The sequence below is a fragment of the Pituophis catenifer genome, unplaced genomic scaffold (assembly GCF_029215685.1).
Source record: "Pituophis catenifer annectens isolate HBS135680 unplaced genomic scaffold, rPitCat1.0.hap2 SCAF_7, whole genome shotgun sequence".
Classification (NCBI taxonomy): domain Eukaryota; kingdom Metazoa; phylum Chordata; class Lepidosauria; order Squamata; family Colubridae; genus Pituophis; species Pituophis catenifer.
The window spans coordinates 54,594,289-54,609,212 of NW_027256887.1; the positions used below are offsets into that span (position 1 = coordinate 54,594,289).

The 14,924-nt window shown below is 34.1% G+C and overlaps 1 protein-coding gene across 1 annotated transcript in view; it reads right to left on the minus strand.

The window, feature by feature from the left end:
* The window catches only part of FGD6 (FYVE, RhoGEF and PH domain containing 6), a 55,267-nt gene that overhangs the window by 6,273 nt on the left and 34,070 nt on the right, over window positions 1-14,924 (minus strand). Inside the window, exons 9-18 of the mRNA XM_070946677.1 lie at window positions 12,134-12,184; window positions 9,718-9,776; window positions 8,932-9,003; window positions 7,850-7,918; window positions 5,690-5,773; window positions 4,937-5,016; window positions 4,724-4,826; window positions 4,141-4,284; window positions 3,933-4,035; window positions 3,246-3,373 (exon numbers count right to left, since the gene is read on the minus strand). Of these exons, the coding sequence (XP_070802778.1) occupies window positions 3,246-3,373; window positions 3,933-4,035; window positions 4,141-4,284; window positions 4,724-4,826; window positions 4,937-5,016; window positions 5,690-5,773; window positions 7,850-7,918; window positions 8,932-9,003; window positions 9,718-9,776; window positions 12,134-12,184 (893 nt within the window). The remainder of the gene's footprint in view (window positions 1-3,245; window positions 3,374-3,932; window positions 4,036-4,140; window positions 4,285-4,723; window positions 4,827-4,936; window positions 5,017-5,689; window positions 5,774-7,849; window positions 7,919-8,931; window positions 9,004-9,717; window positions 9,777-12,133; window positions 12,185-14,924) is intronic.

Below are 14,924 nucleotides of genomic sequence, written 5' to 3' on the forward strand. Positions count from 1 at the left end.
TCCATCTCTATAGCAGATCTGATACTAGCTTATACAAGCTCCATGATAAGAGGTTATTAGTTAATCTTGAAGTGAAGCAGAACAGAAAGCTTAATTGGATCAAGGTTGACATCAAGGCATTATCTAGTTTTCTGAATTCAGAACAGACTCAGCCTTGGAAAAACTTCATTTTCTCCTCTACCCAAGATTCAGATTTGCAGATCTGTGTCATTCACTGAGAAATTTTTTAATAGTCAAACTTCCTATTAGAAACTGTCAGCAAATATAGTAAGTTCAAATTGGTTTTATTCTGTTTATGTAGCAAAAAGCTATTGAGGGCAGCAATGTGTCAGGCCTGGGACATCTTACCAAAAGAACCCCCTGCTAAAATGCTAAAGCTTAGCATGACCACAAGAAATTGCTAATATTTTTTTAAAAGTCTCCTTTAAAGTTAAAATATGGTGAGATCTGGAAATTTCAACAAAAGGGACAATTTTCTTCTGGAATGCTATATTAGGTTTATTGAAGTTTATTGAATGCTATATCAGGTAAATTGCAATTTGACATTCCAGCTTCAATTTGGGAGGATTTTGGTTTTTTTGCAAATCTTTTTTCTAATTCTAACCATGGTCTCCCAAACAAATTACTGATACTGTAGCCTTTGAAAACCTTCATCTCTGGCCTCTAGTGTATCAGAAATAAAATTTACAACTTGATCGCTAAAATCTAATAAGGCATCTGTAGAAGGTTTTCTACTCCCAGAACTTTTGAAGATTCATATTGATTGGTGGGCCCCAGCAGGGGGTTCACCCACATAAATAATATAGTTGAATTCCAGTCAGATAGGAAGTTGCCCTTATACTCCCCCTATATAAAAAGGGAGACAAAAGTGACCCAAAACCCTACAGACCGATAAGCCTTATTGGCTAAAATGTATGTGAAACATCTGTTAAGCAAAACAGAAAATGGGATAATGGAAATAAATCTCTTAATGGAGGAATGAGCTGAATTCAGACCAGAGTGCTCCACAATAGATAATTATTTGATCTTACACCATCTCATAACAATTAACAAATGGCAATAAACTGTTTACCATATTTATGAATCTTAGTATGGCTTTTGATTCTACAAACAGAAACATTCTATGAATGAAATTGGCTGGCTTAAATATGGAACCCAGACTTTTTTATTCTTGGTTAAATTCCCCTACTCAGAAAACTATTTGAAAGTCTGTATAGGTGTAAATAGTTCTCTAATAAACAGTATACCCACCCAAAATGATGTCAAGACAGGATTGTATTCTAGCGCCAATTCTTTTTAATTTCTGTGTTAATTATTTCATATGCCAAAGATCAATGATAATTTTATTCTCTTATATGTTGATAACATGGTTCTAATAGTACATTTCCAAATAGGCCTGAGAAGACTGCTGCAAAAGCTAAATATCTACTGTGCCCTTAATTCTTTAATATCTAAAGTATTTAGCAGAACAAGTGTGAAATATATATGGGAAATATATGGAGAGCCTATCGAACAAATGCATTTTTTAATCTATTTAGGGATGGTTTTTACCAGAACTGGGTCATGATTAAATCATTTTAAAAGAAACTCAGCAAGGGCAGAGATAAGTATTTAAAGACTATGCAAATTTAATTACAACTACTTGGGTATCTTGATCTTTAGGCTGAAAGTATTCAAGGCAAAAATAGTCCAATGCTGACCTATGCCCAGAATTGTGGGGCCTTAATATAGCTACGCCAAATTGAACAAATTCAGACCTGTTTTTTAAGATGCATACTGGGAATGGATAAGAACACATCTTCCCCTGTGGTCTGGTACGCATTCCTTGCACAGTCACTTAATAACTAAAATATTCATATACTGGCAGAGGATCCATTCAATGAACCCTGACAGACATTCCAAAATATGCCTAACAGAACAGATAAGTATGGCCCAGTCCAATTCCTGGGTCAACCAATTTTCCAAAGTTATTTCACAACATGGCTTTTCTACCCAGCATCTACTCTTAATGACCTTCCAGGCAGAGGAAATTTTTAAAGAGATAGTCCTGGATTTTAGCACTCAAATCAGCATGAAATTAAAAGGTTAAAAACAGATCCCAGAATTGGCTAACAATAACATGTTGGCTAACAAGAATATATATATATATATTAAACCTGAGAAATATCTGTCATTGAATCTGACACAATCTTTAAGAAGGATCTATTCTAGAGCAAGATTTGAGTTATTGGTCTTCATGGCCAAATATGGGTGTTTCCTCCACTTGCCTTTAGAGAACATGCCATTGAAAATATTTCTCATATTTTGTTTGACTGTCAATTATATGCCCCAATTAATCTTAAATACCAATCATCTCTTTTGGAAAGAATAGCCCACTGGGATCCTAACACAAATTGTTATATTTCCTTCTAGGCCAAATGTACATAGAACTGCTAAGTTTATAACTAAGGGAGTGGTTTTATGAACCACTGTATTTTGTAAGGGAGATTTATTTATTTAATTACTGTATCTTTGTATTATTAACACATATATTTTATCACTTTATTTCTTCCTATCTTATTGCAAAATTGGACTATGTACCGGTACTATATTTGATTTGATTTGTTAAGGTCATAAGACTAATAAATCAATAAACTACTACTATTACCACTCCCTCTCAACCCTAAAGAGGCAAAGACAGAAGACTTCTGAAAAATTGACAAATTGACAAATCGGTTTCAGATCTTTATCTTGATAGAACTCTGAATTAGATGGGAATAAGAGTGATCTAAAGTTTACATACTTTACCCACATTTTAACTGGGTCTAATGTTGTCCAATTATGATTCTCAGTTTTGTAACAAACACCAGATACAAAATGTTTAGTGCAGTGTATAAAACTTTTAGTACATTGTATAAAACCTTTAAGGCTGCCGCTTCAAAGCTGCCAGTCTACCATTGTTGCTTATCAACACTTCAAATTAAGACAAATAATGGTGTTTCATGATATAGATCTAGTCATTGTTCCACTTTCACTAGCTGAGAATAAGGCAGGTAATCTTGCCTGCAGTCCCCAGAAAGAATATTGAGGGAGAGAGGAGAATCAGGAAGAAGTAAGAACAGAATAAAAATAAGCATTTTTATTCTACAGGTACTATCTTTGAAAAGAGCAACAGTTAGATGTCAGTACAATGTTGGTCCTAATTAAGCAACAGGTCTTTATTACTAAATACAAAAAAAAAATAGTGCTGAGAAGATCTGACATACTTCCTTCAGTGCAGCTGGAATTTTTTTCTGCTTCCTGCCAGATGGAATACTGTGCAATACTGTAGACAAAGCATTAGTTGGCGATCGGTGATTTAGTGGAGATCCATTTTTAGAAGTGTACATATTATCTGAAATCAAAGTAACAGTTACAGTTATTTCTGATTCAGAGAACTAAAGGAGTAAGTTTTTAGTTTATCATTTATTAATTTTATAAGCTATACATCCATCTCTGATTATATTTGTATACAATATTTCAAATGTCTTAATGTTCAAGTGATTGTACAGCTATTCTGAACGTTTTGCTTTCTCATTACTTTTGATCATAGGTGGAATATTGGTGATCAAAGACTTGCAGGTAACAATTTTCATTTCAGACAGATGCAAGTTCTTTTTCAAAGTAGCAGGCATTGTAACTCAAAATGGCTGACTGCAAATAATTTAAAAGAATAAACAAGATAGGTTTAATCAAGAAATATATTTTCATGCTTGAAGAACCACAATACTATAAACTAAAAATGTTGTTAAATAATGCATAGGTTTTATATTTAGGATTTTTTTGTATTTAACTCTTGAAATACCATTTTAAATAAAAGATTATTATTGTAATTCTAAAAATTCTAATCCCTGAAAAATATCTAAAATAAATATATGAGCAAAAGTGAAAAACAGTCAAACGTTTAATTTTACCCTGTTTTTGCAGCTCTTTAAAGCAATGATCACAAACTCTTGCAGGGTGATTTTTCATGTAGTCTAATCCATGTTTATTTGATGAACAAGCTTGGCAGATTATCTGAAAAAAGAAACAGGTAATAAATACGCATAGATCTTTTTCAAATGCATTTGTCTCCATTTTTTCCTTCTTTTTTTAAAGCTAACAATATCAATTTTTTACAACCTTCCCACAAGCTCTGCAGTGGTGTCTTCTCCATGTCAGAGTGAATTCACTGGTACAAATCATACACATGGTAGCTCTGGTATCAGGAATCCAGATTGGAGCTTTGGATCCTACAGGTCTTTCTTCTTCTTTTTCTTGGTCTGCCTAAGGAAGATTGAGAAACATTGTATGCAGAAAAATATATTTACAGGATTTTTATTTTTCTATTTTTTATGTAGAAAAGTACATATTACAGGCTCATTATCAATATCAGCACAATTTCTTAGATTTCAATGTATATTAGAAGGGAAAATTAAATTTTTATTTGAAGGATAAACATTCTCAGCAAGGTAAAGAAGGCTCTCTTCTCATATCTCATACAGTCAGAGTTGGGCAAAGATTTTTAGGCTGTATAGACTATTTTCCTGTCCAGGACAGGAAATGCAAAGTTAGAATATACCCACCTAACAACAGATTGCTCAGCCTTCTCTTGGGTCCCAATGTACAGAAAGAATTATAAGGTCTCTTGAGTGTTGAGCATGACATGGTTTGACTGTTTATAATTTCACATAAAAAATATATACCTTCTAGAAAGAAAACCTACCTCTTCCAGACTTTTAGTAGGATTAAACGTGATTCTTTTTTTGGTGTAGTCTTCAATTGACTGAGAGATAGTTTCTAACCATTCATCTCTCTCTGTAGCAGAACTGTTGGAATTAAATACACACACCAGTTAAGCAACGTCTTTCAGGAAACATCACTAAGTAGAGTTTCCTTTGACTTTATGAGGCTTTTTTTTTTTTTTTGCAACACTTACTTTGCTGAGAGGATGAAGGATCGTTCTACACTTTCTATGTTCAATTCGTTTTGATAAGCTTCATGGGTTGGCTTCTTAACCTGGCAAGTAGTAGAAAGTATAAAAAGAGAAATGTTCTATCACTTGTCATTCTGAAAAATTAAACAAATAAGAGAATGACATACTACTCCAGCCACAAAGCTGGTTTGCATGGCAGGACTAGCCATGCTATGGTTCACTAATTTGTGCCTCTCTTCTGATTGTGTCTGCTGGCAAGATTTGCAAATGGTCAAGCCTAAGATGCCATGGAAATAAACCAGTGAACTAGAACTGACTTTAAAAAAAAAACTGAAAGGAATAAGCTAATAAGCCATAGATAAGGTCAGTCATAGGACATGCCTATCTGTAGAACAGCCAGCAGATGAGTTCTCCTGAAATAAGCTGGAGAATGGTGCTTATTTGTTAGTGAGACCTGCTAAAGCTGCATAAAGTGAACTGGGCTCAAATGATAGAACTGGGAACAGTCTAACATACAACAAGAAAATCTGACAAGCTGTGGAAAGAACTTGCCATCTCTGCTGTTTCCCTACACTGCTTTTTTATCACTTTTTATTCAGCTTTTCTGAAAATGAGACCGCTAATAATTACCTATGTTTGGCAGAATGTTCGGAGCAATAGATTTCTCAAATAGCAATTTCAGACTGTTAATTTTGGTGCACAAGTTCAAACTATGTTTTATAAGGCAAGCTACTGTACAAAATAATAATAACTCACTTTCATTCCAGCCAGCGATAGCATGTTGTTGAGTTTATACATTCCAGACTGCAGAGGAGTTGTATACAACAGGGTGTCATTAAACTGCAAAGTAAATTATTTTTTTAATGTAGCTGATACACTTACATATCAATTTACAACTTTACAAGTCTGATGTAGAAGGTCTACCTCATCCCCATCTTAATGGGCATATAGCAGAATGTTGTGAATAGACATGAGATCTGTCTTCTTCCTTAGGGCTTTTCTTACCCATTTTTCAAGAGTAAAATTCAGATTTCAGTAATTTCTATATTTATGAAGAATACAAAAATTGATAAAATTGCATTGCTAAAAATGAAAACATTAATATTAATTGTTAATCCTTTAGGATAGACCCGAACAGGAAATAATACTCCACAGAAAAACTAGAATTATATACTTTATTGAAATTGGTTATAACAACAGAATCTTGGAAATCCAAAATATGTGTTACCTCCCGTCCTTCTTATACCACAGTGAACTAGGGAAGGCATTTGTTTCAGTTGCTCCAAATATATTTGTACCTTAAAGACATCTTCTGGATTTTTTACAGCAATATATTGGAGAAAGCAGTGGAAATAGCTAATCCTTAAAAATAGCCTTTTTTAATTTGCAAAATACACCTAAATTATTTGCTTTGTATGAAACAATGGAAATCTTGCAACATATTTTTAATTAACAAACATCCCCTCCACTGCTATTTTTCCCCTGCAACTGGGGAGGTATTTTGCCCCAAAATACTAAGATCACACTCAGCCTCAAAACTAATAGACGTACACCTACAAATGTATCTAATTGCTCTTTTAAAGCTATCCAAGCTAGCAGTCACCCGTACTTCTTATGGGAATGAATTGCCCAAGTGAATTATATGTTGTGCGAAGACATTATTTCTTCTGTCTGTCTTAAATCTTCTAATTAGGTTCACCGGATGAAGCATATCCTAGTGTCTTGAGAGAACGAAAATCTTCCCTCTGTTTACTTTTTCCATGCCATGCTGCCTTCCATACACCTCAATTATATTCTTCCTATTGATCAATTCCAGTTTAGTTTGCAGCCAACACACTCCAGTCAATTCCTACTTCCAGATCTGAGCAAGCAGACAGAATACACAAAGCAGCTGGAAAAATCCAGTTGATGGTTTATTTATAAAAGAAATAGCAAAGATCAAAAACTTTTAACTGGCAAAAAAGAGGATGAAAGGCAGACAGAACCAGGGAAAGAGACTCTTGAAGTCAGGCAAACATTTACATTACCCACATATGTGTACATTAAAAGGACAGATCTTTTAGCATCATTGCAAATAGCATTGTCGGAAACTATCATGGACAGTCCAAAGTGAATGGACTTTGGTTAGTCTTAAGCCTTTTTTTGTACATAACAGCAGCAGAACAGAAAGCAGGTCACTTAGATGATCCTTCTATTCTGTGCCATATAAAAGTTCTATGAAATCCTACATTACTTGCTGGTCTTTAAGTTGGAATTGTTATTATATGGAATTTGTTGTATTGTAACTAGAATCTTACTTTTTCTGCAGATCAATATGATTCAGTGATTGGTTCATAAATCACAACAGGCTATGATTTCATTTTGTTTGGTTTCAGCTAAGTCAGCTATGTCAGCACATTCATTCAGTCAGTATTGTTGGTAAACAATGATTTATGACTTAGTGAAATGTATGAACCTAATCAGGTCATTGTTGAAACATACTCCAGCTTTCTGCATTCATTACATATGGTGTTTTTTTGCATCTTAAGTTGGAGACTGCATCTTAAGTCAGATATTTAACATATTGTTAAAAGAATTATGTGATTATGAAATAGATATTTGAATTGCATTTAGTCATATACCAAGTACAATTCCAATATGTTATAGATGAAAAGTAATTTTTACATTACAAGAAGTGAGTTGCTTGTTTGAACTTTGAGGGGAATCTTTCTTAAGAACAAAAAGACTATGAAGACCACCAACTATGGAGGAATGGTTACCGCAATTCACTTATGGAATATTAATGAAGCCACAATAAAAGAAAAACAGTAGCACAAATTGCAATGTAAATTATTCAAAACCATTAGCTGAAATTGCTAGCTGTTGGTATTTAGTTCTCCATTAAAAATTACTTTAGCATTAGGGTGTGCATCTTACCAAAAAAAACATTCTTGGCTGCATTACTTTCCGGGATAGTTTCATCAATGTTCCTTCTTTCAAAAAAACCTAGTCAACAAATATACACAGAAAATCAGCCAAGATCATATAAATCTCCTATCTAGTAGTAAAGTACTAAACTCCAGACTCTTTGATAAGCCCTTGTGAATATACTTTCCTTTTGACCTACCTCTGCAGCAAGAAAGTAAAGTTGCTTCTTACCCAAAAAGTAACAAGCCTTACTTTCCATGCAGCGATTGGTTCTTCTTGGCCAGAAAAAAGCCAGTGTTTGCAGCTGGGTAGAACATTGTGTGTTGCTTTTTTCAAGCCCAGAAAAAACAATCCTGAAGCTTTTTTCATGGTTTTTTTTTTTAAATATTGACTTTTGTGAATAATTTACTCTAAAACAATAGGTGTCTATTACAGAAACAGTATAAATAGCCAAAGGGTATATTCCCTGATGGGAGGGGGCAGTCCTATGACAGCTTTCCTGCAAGATCAGACCTTGAGGATTCCAGAGTTCCTTCAGGCTCCTTTGTGTAACACAGAATGTTTCTGTAGGAGATGCTATTGCATTTTCTGGTGAAAAAATATCGCTTTTCTCCTTGATCCAGCTTCAGTCTCTCTCAGCAGTTACATCTCGGAACCGGGTTATTGAGAGTATGTGTATGACTCTTCTAACAAGTAAAGAAGGCCATAGAAGACAGATCCCAAAAATAGTTTAACGTTTATGGGATAGGATAGCAATTTTTGCCTTGGAGGACAGGAATAGAGAAGCTAATTTATAATCCACGGACTACATTTAAAACTAGATGCTAGAAAGAGTAAGACAAGGCTGGATCAGTCTATGTAGACCTCCATGGAGTACAACAAGCATCATGAAACAGTGGGCTGTGCTTTTGACATCATACTTTGGTGTCTCTTGTAATGGCAGTAACTTTCTTGCTTTTCAAAAGGAATAAAAGTTAATATCCCAGCTAGATATGAATTATTTTTTTTCCTTTCAGAACTGTTAATCTGCAAAGGGAATGAAAGGAAGGACTTTAATCTACAGTTTTCCTGTGATATCTAAATGAACTTACCCTCCCAGGCTGCACAATCTCATGATGACCAGTCAAGCTGTATTGTATTTGCATAAGTTTCTGAAAATTATCCTGGAAGGTGAAAGTAGTAAATGTTACTGTCTAGTTTTTAACATCTTTTATTGTTTTATTTTTGTTCACTACTATATTCTTTTGTTTATGAACTATCCAAAGTTGTTGAGAGTTGAGCATTTAATAATAATCCAAAATAACTCATGATATAAATAAATATCAGAAATCATTCACATGCAATCAGCCAATATGGCCATAACATCCTCTCAACCTCAACCTTACCATTCCTTTTTACAACTGGAGATTATATATTTGTAAAAAATGATACATACTGTACAAACATACACACACACAAACATATTTGCCTTATATATATTTAATAATTACAAAATATATTCTATCTTTTTAAATAATTCTTGTGGCTATATGTATTAAAAATACAATACAACAACCATAGCATATTTAAGAATTTTAATTTCAAAAATAATAATTTAAACATTCATATATGTTTATGGTTTCATTTTAATATTGTAAGCTTCTTAGAGTTGCCTTGCAGTGAGATAGGTGGCAAACAAATTTAATAAATAAATAGCAATGCTTAAATATGTTTCAGTAGAAACGAATTATCAACAGCATGTAAAAATATAATGACATTCTATTTGTGCACCTTTCAGCTTTGTGACAAAGCAATAATTCAAATTTATTATAGCAAAAAGTGGTGTCTGCTACCAGTATTTTAAAACATTAAGCTTTTACAACTGGAACACCACTTACCCCCTGTTTCATAATGTCATTTGCATGATTGGCCACTTCTATAACAACAGCAAGAGCATCTTAAAAAGAACAAAGAATTATTCTTATATATTCTATATTGCTTTATTATGTATTCAATACTTACATTCTAATTCTCCTATATGGGCACTGCTTGAAACATATCATAAATAGATTGTTCTAACTGGAAGAAATCACCTTACAGAAAATTGGTATCCTTATTAATAAGACACTTTAAAAGAAATCAAACCACAATAAGCTTATTAAGGACTTCCAACTTATCAAGAAAATCTTAATGATGGCAGCTCATGAACTTGATTACTGCAGTATGGTCTATCTGTGGCTGTCTATGAAGAGGATTCACAGATTACAAATGGTACAAAATCAGTGACCAAACTGCTAGCAAGGGAAACCAGATTTGGCAGAATATCACCCATTTAGAGTTGCTGCACCCATTGCCAATTAACTTCTAGGCCCAATTAAAATACTGGGTTTTAAATTTGAATGCATATGGCAGTGCCTGATGCAGCTACAGCCTGCTCATCGTGTAGGACCTCCAGAGCGTACCTGCTCAAAATTTCATCCAGCCATGCGGTAAACGGGAAACAGATCAGAAAAGGGGCTTCTCAGTGGGTTGCCCTATACAAGGCAGCATTCTGCACCCAAGGGTGCACTTGGCCGTCCTCTTAAAATAGGCTTTCTTTGCTTTAGTAGTGTTAGGAGGCAGTTTGTTCTTTCACTGTAATCTGGAGTTTAATTGTATTAAATGAGATTACTGGATTGCCTCATGCTATTTTATATAGTATTCTATATCTACCAAAAATCTTAGCATTGGACAGTATAATTTTAGAGGGAATAAAATGAAATGTTTAATAAATATATTTCAGCAAATGTTTTCAGCTTGCCATGGAGAACTATGAATTTCTCTCAGCAGCTGCAGTTACAATCAGTATAAAACCAGCTGTATACTTAAGTTCAAACACTTGTAGAAACACTTAGGTGTTCTCTTCCAGAATTTATTTAAATCATTTAAACTCCTTACACAAGCTGGGCATACGTTGGATTTAAATATCTATTATTATGGATGGCTACTTGGAATTACAGGACTTAAAACTTAACACATCTGGGAGGATACCAAGCTGGACAGACCCCATATTGAGCATAGCATTTCTCTGCTATTTATTATGGGAGCCCAGCCATTTTCAAATATGAAAATCTAGAAGGTCAAACTCCTTGAAAAAATAGTAGAGAGAACCTGTTCTTAAGTGAAGTCTAAGGCATTTCCTCAGAATCCTTTTTGAACTGTGCACAACCCAAAAAGTTATCTCTTCTCCCCTCAATGTCATATCACAATCAATGATGGCATCATGTTAAAGGAGAAGTGAGAACTCTCACTTCAGTTGCCCAAAGGGGTACATAAAACTTCTCAACTGCTTGACTACAATTAAACCACCCAGAATGGTAACCTTTATGTAGCTTTAGGATTCATTTAAGATTGATTTCTAGGCAATTAGCAGAACACCTTTTTCAACTAAGAGCAAAGCTTGTTTGTTTTTGGAAACTCTGCAGTGAGCTATACTGATAAACCCATTCCTGATCTCAGAAGATTTTACATTCCTTGATTCTGCAAAGATTATTTCTTTTTTTTTAATTTTTTTTTAATTAAACACATATTAAAACATTGGACAATGTAACCGTCCTGTCATTATCTTTGCCATACATACTAAAATAAACAATAAGTATCATATATACCTTGCTACTTATATACAATTGGTCTATCCAGTATTTACATAAAGACATCATTTTTCTATCTATATTACTTATACATTTGTCTTATCCTCTTTCATTCTATTGTAATTACATACATAACTTTAGTTCTCCATTCTATAAGTTCTAGTCCATATTTTTCATCCTTCCTTTCCATTACAACCATTGATAAAATTTGTTCCATATCTTATAATAATCTGACTCACCTTTATTTTTCAATTCCAACGTTAATTTGTCCATTTCCGCACATGTTGAAATTTTTTTGATCACTTCATCTTCTACGGGAATTTACTTATTTTTCCAATTTTGGACAAAAATCATTCTTGCTGCTGTTATAATATGTATTATTAAGTAAATTACCCCTTTACTATATTTCCTATTTATAATTCCCAATAGGAATAGTTCTGGTTTATATTCTATTTCTTCTCCAATTACTTCTGTCAGCCATGAATGAATTTTCCGCCAATACTCCTTTGCTTTTTTACATGACCACCACATATGGTAGCACATGCCTGATTTGTGATTGAATTTCCAACATTTTGGTGATAAACATTTTTGTCAATCTCGCTGGTGGAAGATGCCACCTGTAGAACATTTTGTATAAATTTCAAAGATTTTTATTTCAATAACTAATAGCCAACAAAATAATTACCCTGAGTATCTTTGAAGTCAGCTGAATCTTCTAAAAGGTTCTTTAGATAATCTGCAAGGGGAACAGAATGATGTTATTATCAAAAACAGCTATGGGATCAATAAAAATTAGTGACCTGAAATATGAAGTGAAAGTTTTGTACAAGCTAAACCAGACAATATTAAGGATTTTTAAGTATTGAAGGATTCTGACAAATTGAGATACAAAATACTGGCATGTTGTATACAACGAACATTTCTCTCTTTGCTATGAGGGAATCAGCAGCTTTTAGTTTCAAGGGAGAAAGAAATTATTGAAAATTCTAACAGCGCACTTTTACCACTGTGTTCAGTGACACTTTTCCATTAATAAATTGGACTGTGGTCTTACTAACAGTTTTGCTCTCGGCCACTAGGTGGCTGAGCCGACTACAAAATAATTCCAGCAAATCAGATTCTTGCTAAAACAAAATCAAAACAATTGAGAATTGAGCTAAAGGCTTAAAATGGCAATGTCTTATCTAAATGGTAAGTCACCCAAGGAGACTCTGATAAAGAAGTGGAACTGATACATTTTTTATTTAATAGATTTACGCCCAAACTTCCTTTCCCCTTTTCTGCCTTAATACCTATGCAGATCTCTCACACAAAACTATTTATTATTTCCCTGAGATTTCCTTAAAATTCACAGTATAATATAATCCATCTTCTGAATCTACCGTAATATAATTCTTTTTTCCACATAAAGATTTTTTTTTACTTTCAAGTTTAATATGACAAAGATGTTAGGAGGAAAAGCCACCTTTTTATTTCTACAGAAACACAGCATTTTTGGAATATTTATTTCAAGTATTTGAACTTCTAATTAATGCAAAAGTTAAGGAATACACAACAGTGCTATTCTGGCAAAAAAGTAGTATCAAAAAGAGGATGTTGTAAGTAATAATAGTCCACAGAAAGAAGAGGAAGAGCAGAAGGATATGAGTAAACGGAAGGAAGGGAAATAAATGATCCTTTTGAGTCAGAAAAGACCCGGAGGAACATTTTGCTCCTCTATTAAAGTAGTTCTACTGGAACTTTTCTATCAGAAATTAATCTGAGCCAGAACTGTTCTAGAACCAGCTGTCCTTTTCTATAGAACAAGGAGCCCTGAAATATATAAAATTGTACAATTGCTTCCGAAGTATATACTAGGTGAAACTTGCAACATAACATAACCTTTTTGTCAGAGATTAGAATGGAAATTTGCTAATTTAATGCATAATTAGCTGACATGCTATAAACCTAAAACCATCTTAATTGTTATGGTTGCAATAATACAACCCAAAGTTGTATCACATCTTGACTGACTTAAAATTCTACCATTTCTACCACTACATTAGAAAGTAGCACATGCAAACGAGAACAAGTCATTATGTTTTTCTTCAGCTGGAGGACACATAAAGGAACAGGAGTTAATATAAGCTGATGCAGTCGAACAATTATACAATATGTAAATGGTACATTGTGAAGCTATGTTTTCGGTTTGACTTTCTCTAGTGTTTATATACAAACAATTTGCTATGAAGGTGCAGAAGATGTTTGATGAAGTGAAAAACCACCTAATGATATATTTTTATTATTAAATAGGAGCACTGGAGAGACAAATAAGGACCCTTTCCCACAGTACGCAGAGTGACCCTTCTACCTGGGTCCTTTTTTAAAACAACCCCCCCCCTTTTATTATGTTAGTAAGAATCTTGTTAAAATATGTTATTTCAATACAATGACATAGTATACTTAAATGCTTAACATTTATACAGGTAGTCCTTGACTTACAACCAAATTGGGTCTGGAATTTTTATCCTAAGTTGTTGTCATTAAATGAAATGCCCATGCAATCATTTTGCTAACAACTGCAATCCCAGCTCTCCTAGTTAAGCAAGAAACTGTTAAGCAGACAGAGTAAAAGGGCTGTCTTCCAAAGAAGGGCAGATAGTTCCCCTCCATGTGGGAAGGGAACTCCTGCATTGGACCAGAGAAAGGAAGATCCCAAAGATCAAGCTTCATTTCCCTGGCCTACCCCAAATCTTCCCCTTCCTTGCACTTGCAAAATAGGGCTGCTGTGCTGGGCAGGAGAAAGGAAGCTTGGATCTTCAAGATCCAAGCTTCCTTTCTCTAGCTCAGCGTAGCAGTTCCCCTCCCTTCCACGTTCAGAATGGAACTGCTGCACTGGGACAGAGAAAGAAAGTTCAGATCCAAGCTTCTTTTCTCTGATTCCCCTCTCCTCTGTGTGCAGAAGGGAATAACTGTGCTGGAATGGAGAAAGGGAACTGGGATCTTCAGGGTTCGAGCTCCCTTTCTCCGGCCTACTTTAGAAGTTCACTACTACTTCTTTAACTACCTGCAATTAATTCTCAAAAATGTAACAAAAAGGAAAACGCAGAGGCTCTATATTATAGGAACAGAGCTATATTAGTCTATGATGGCACAAAACCTGGTAGCAACTTTTCCAAATATCATGGTCATTTCTTTAAAAAACCCAGACGTATCAATTTCACGATCCAAATCAAATGGATTGTTTTGTCTTAATCAGAGGCTATTCTACTATACTACAGTTCTTTTTTAAGTACCAAAGCTCATTTTCTCTTGTAAATAGTTTCAGCTACAGGAACTATATATCTTTCTAATTTCTTTCATTGAATTAGTAACTGCAAAGTTCAGGAATGTAACAATGGTTCTGGGATTACTGAGCTACTGAATGTAGGCCACAATAATTCATCCAGCTGAATCTATTAAGTCTCACTGACTTCACTCTCAAGGGAGCTAAAGTA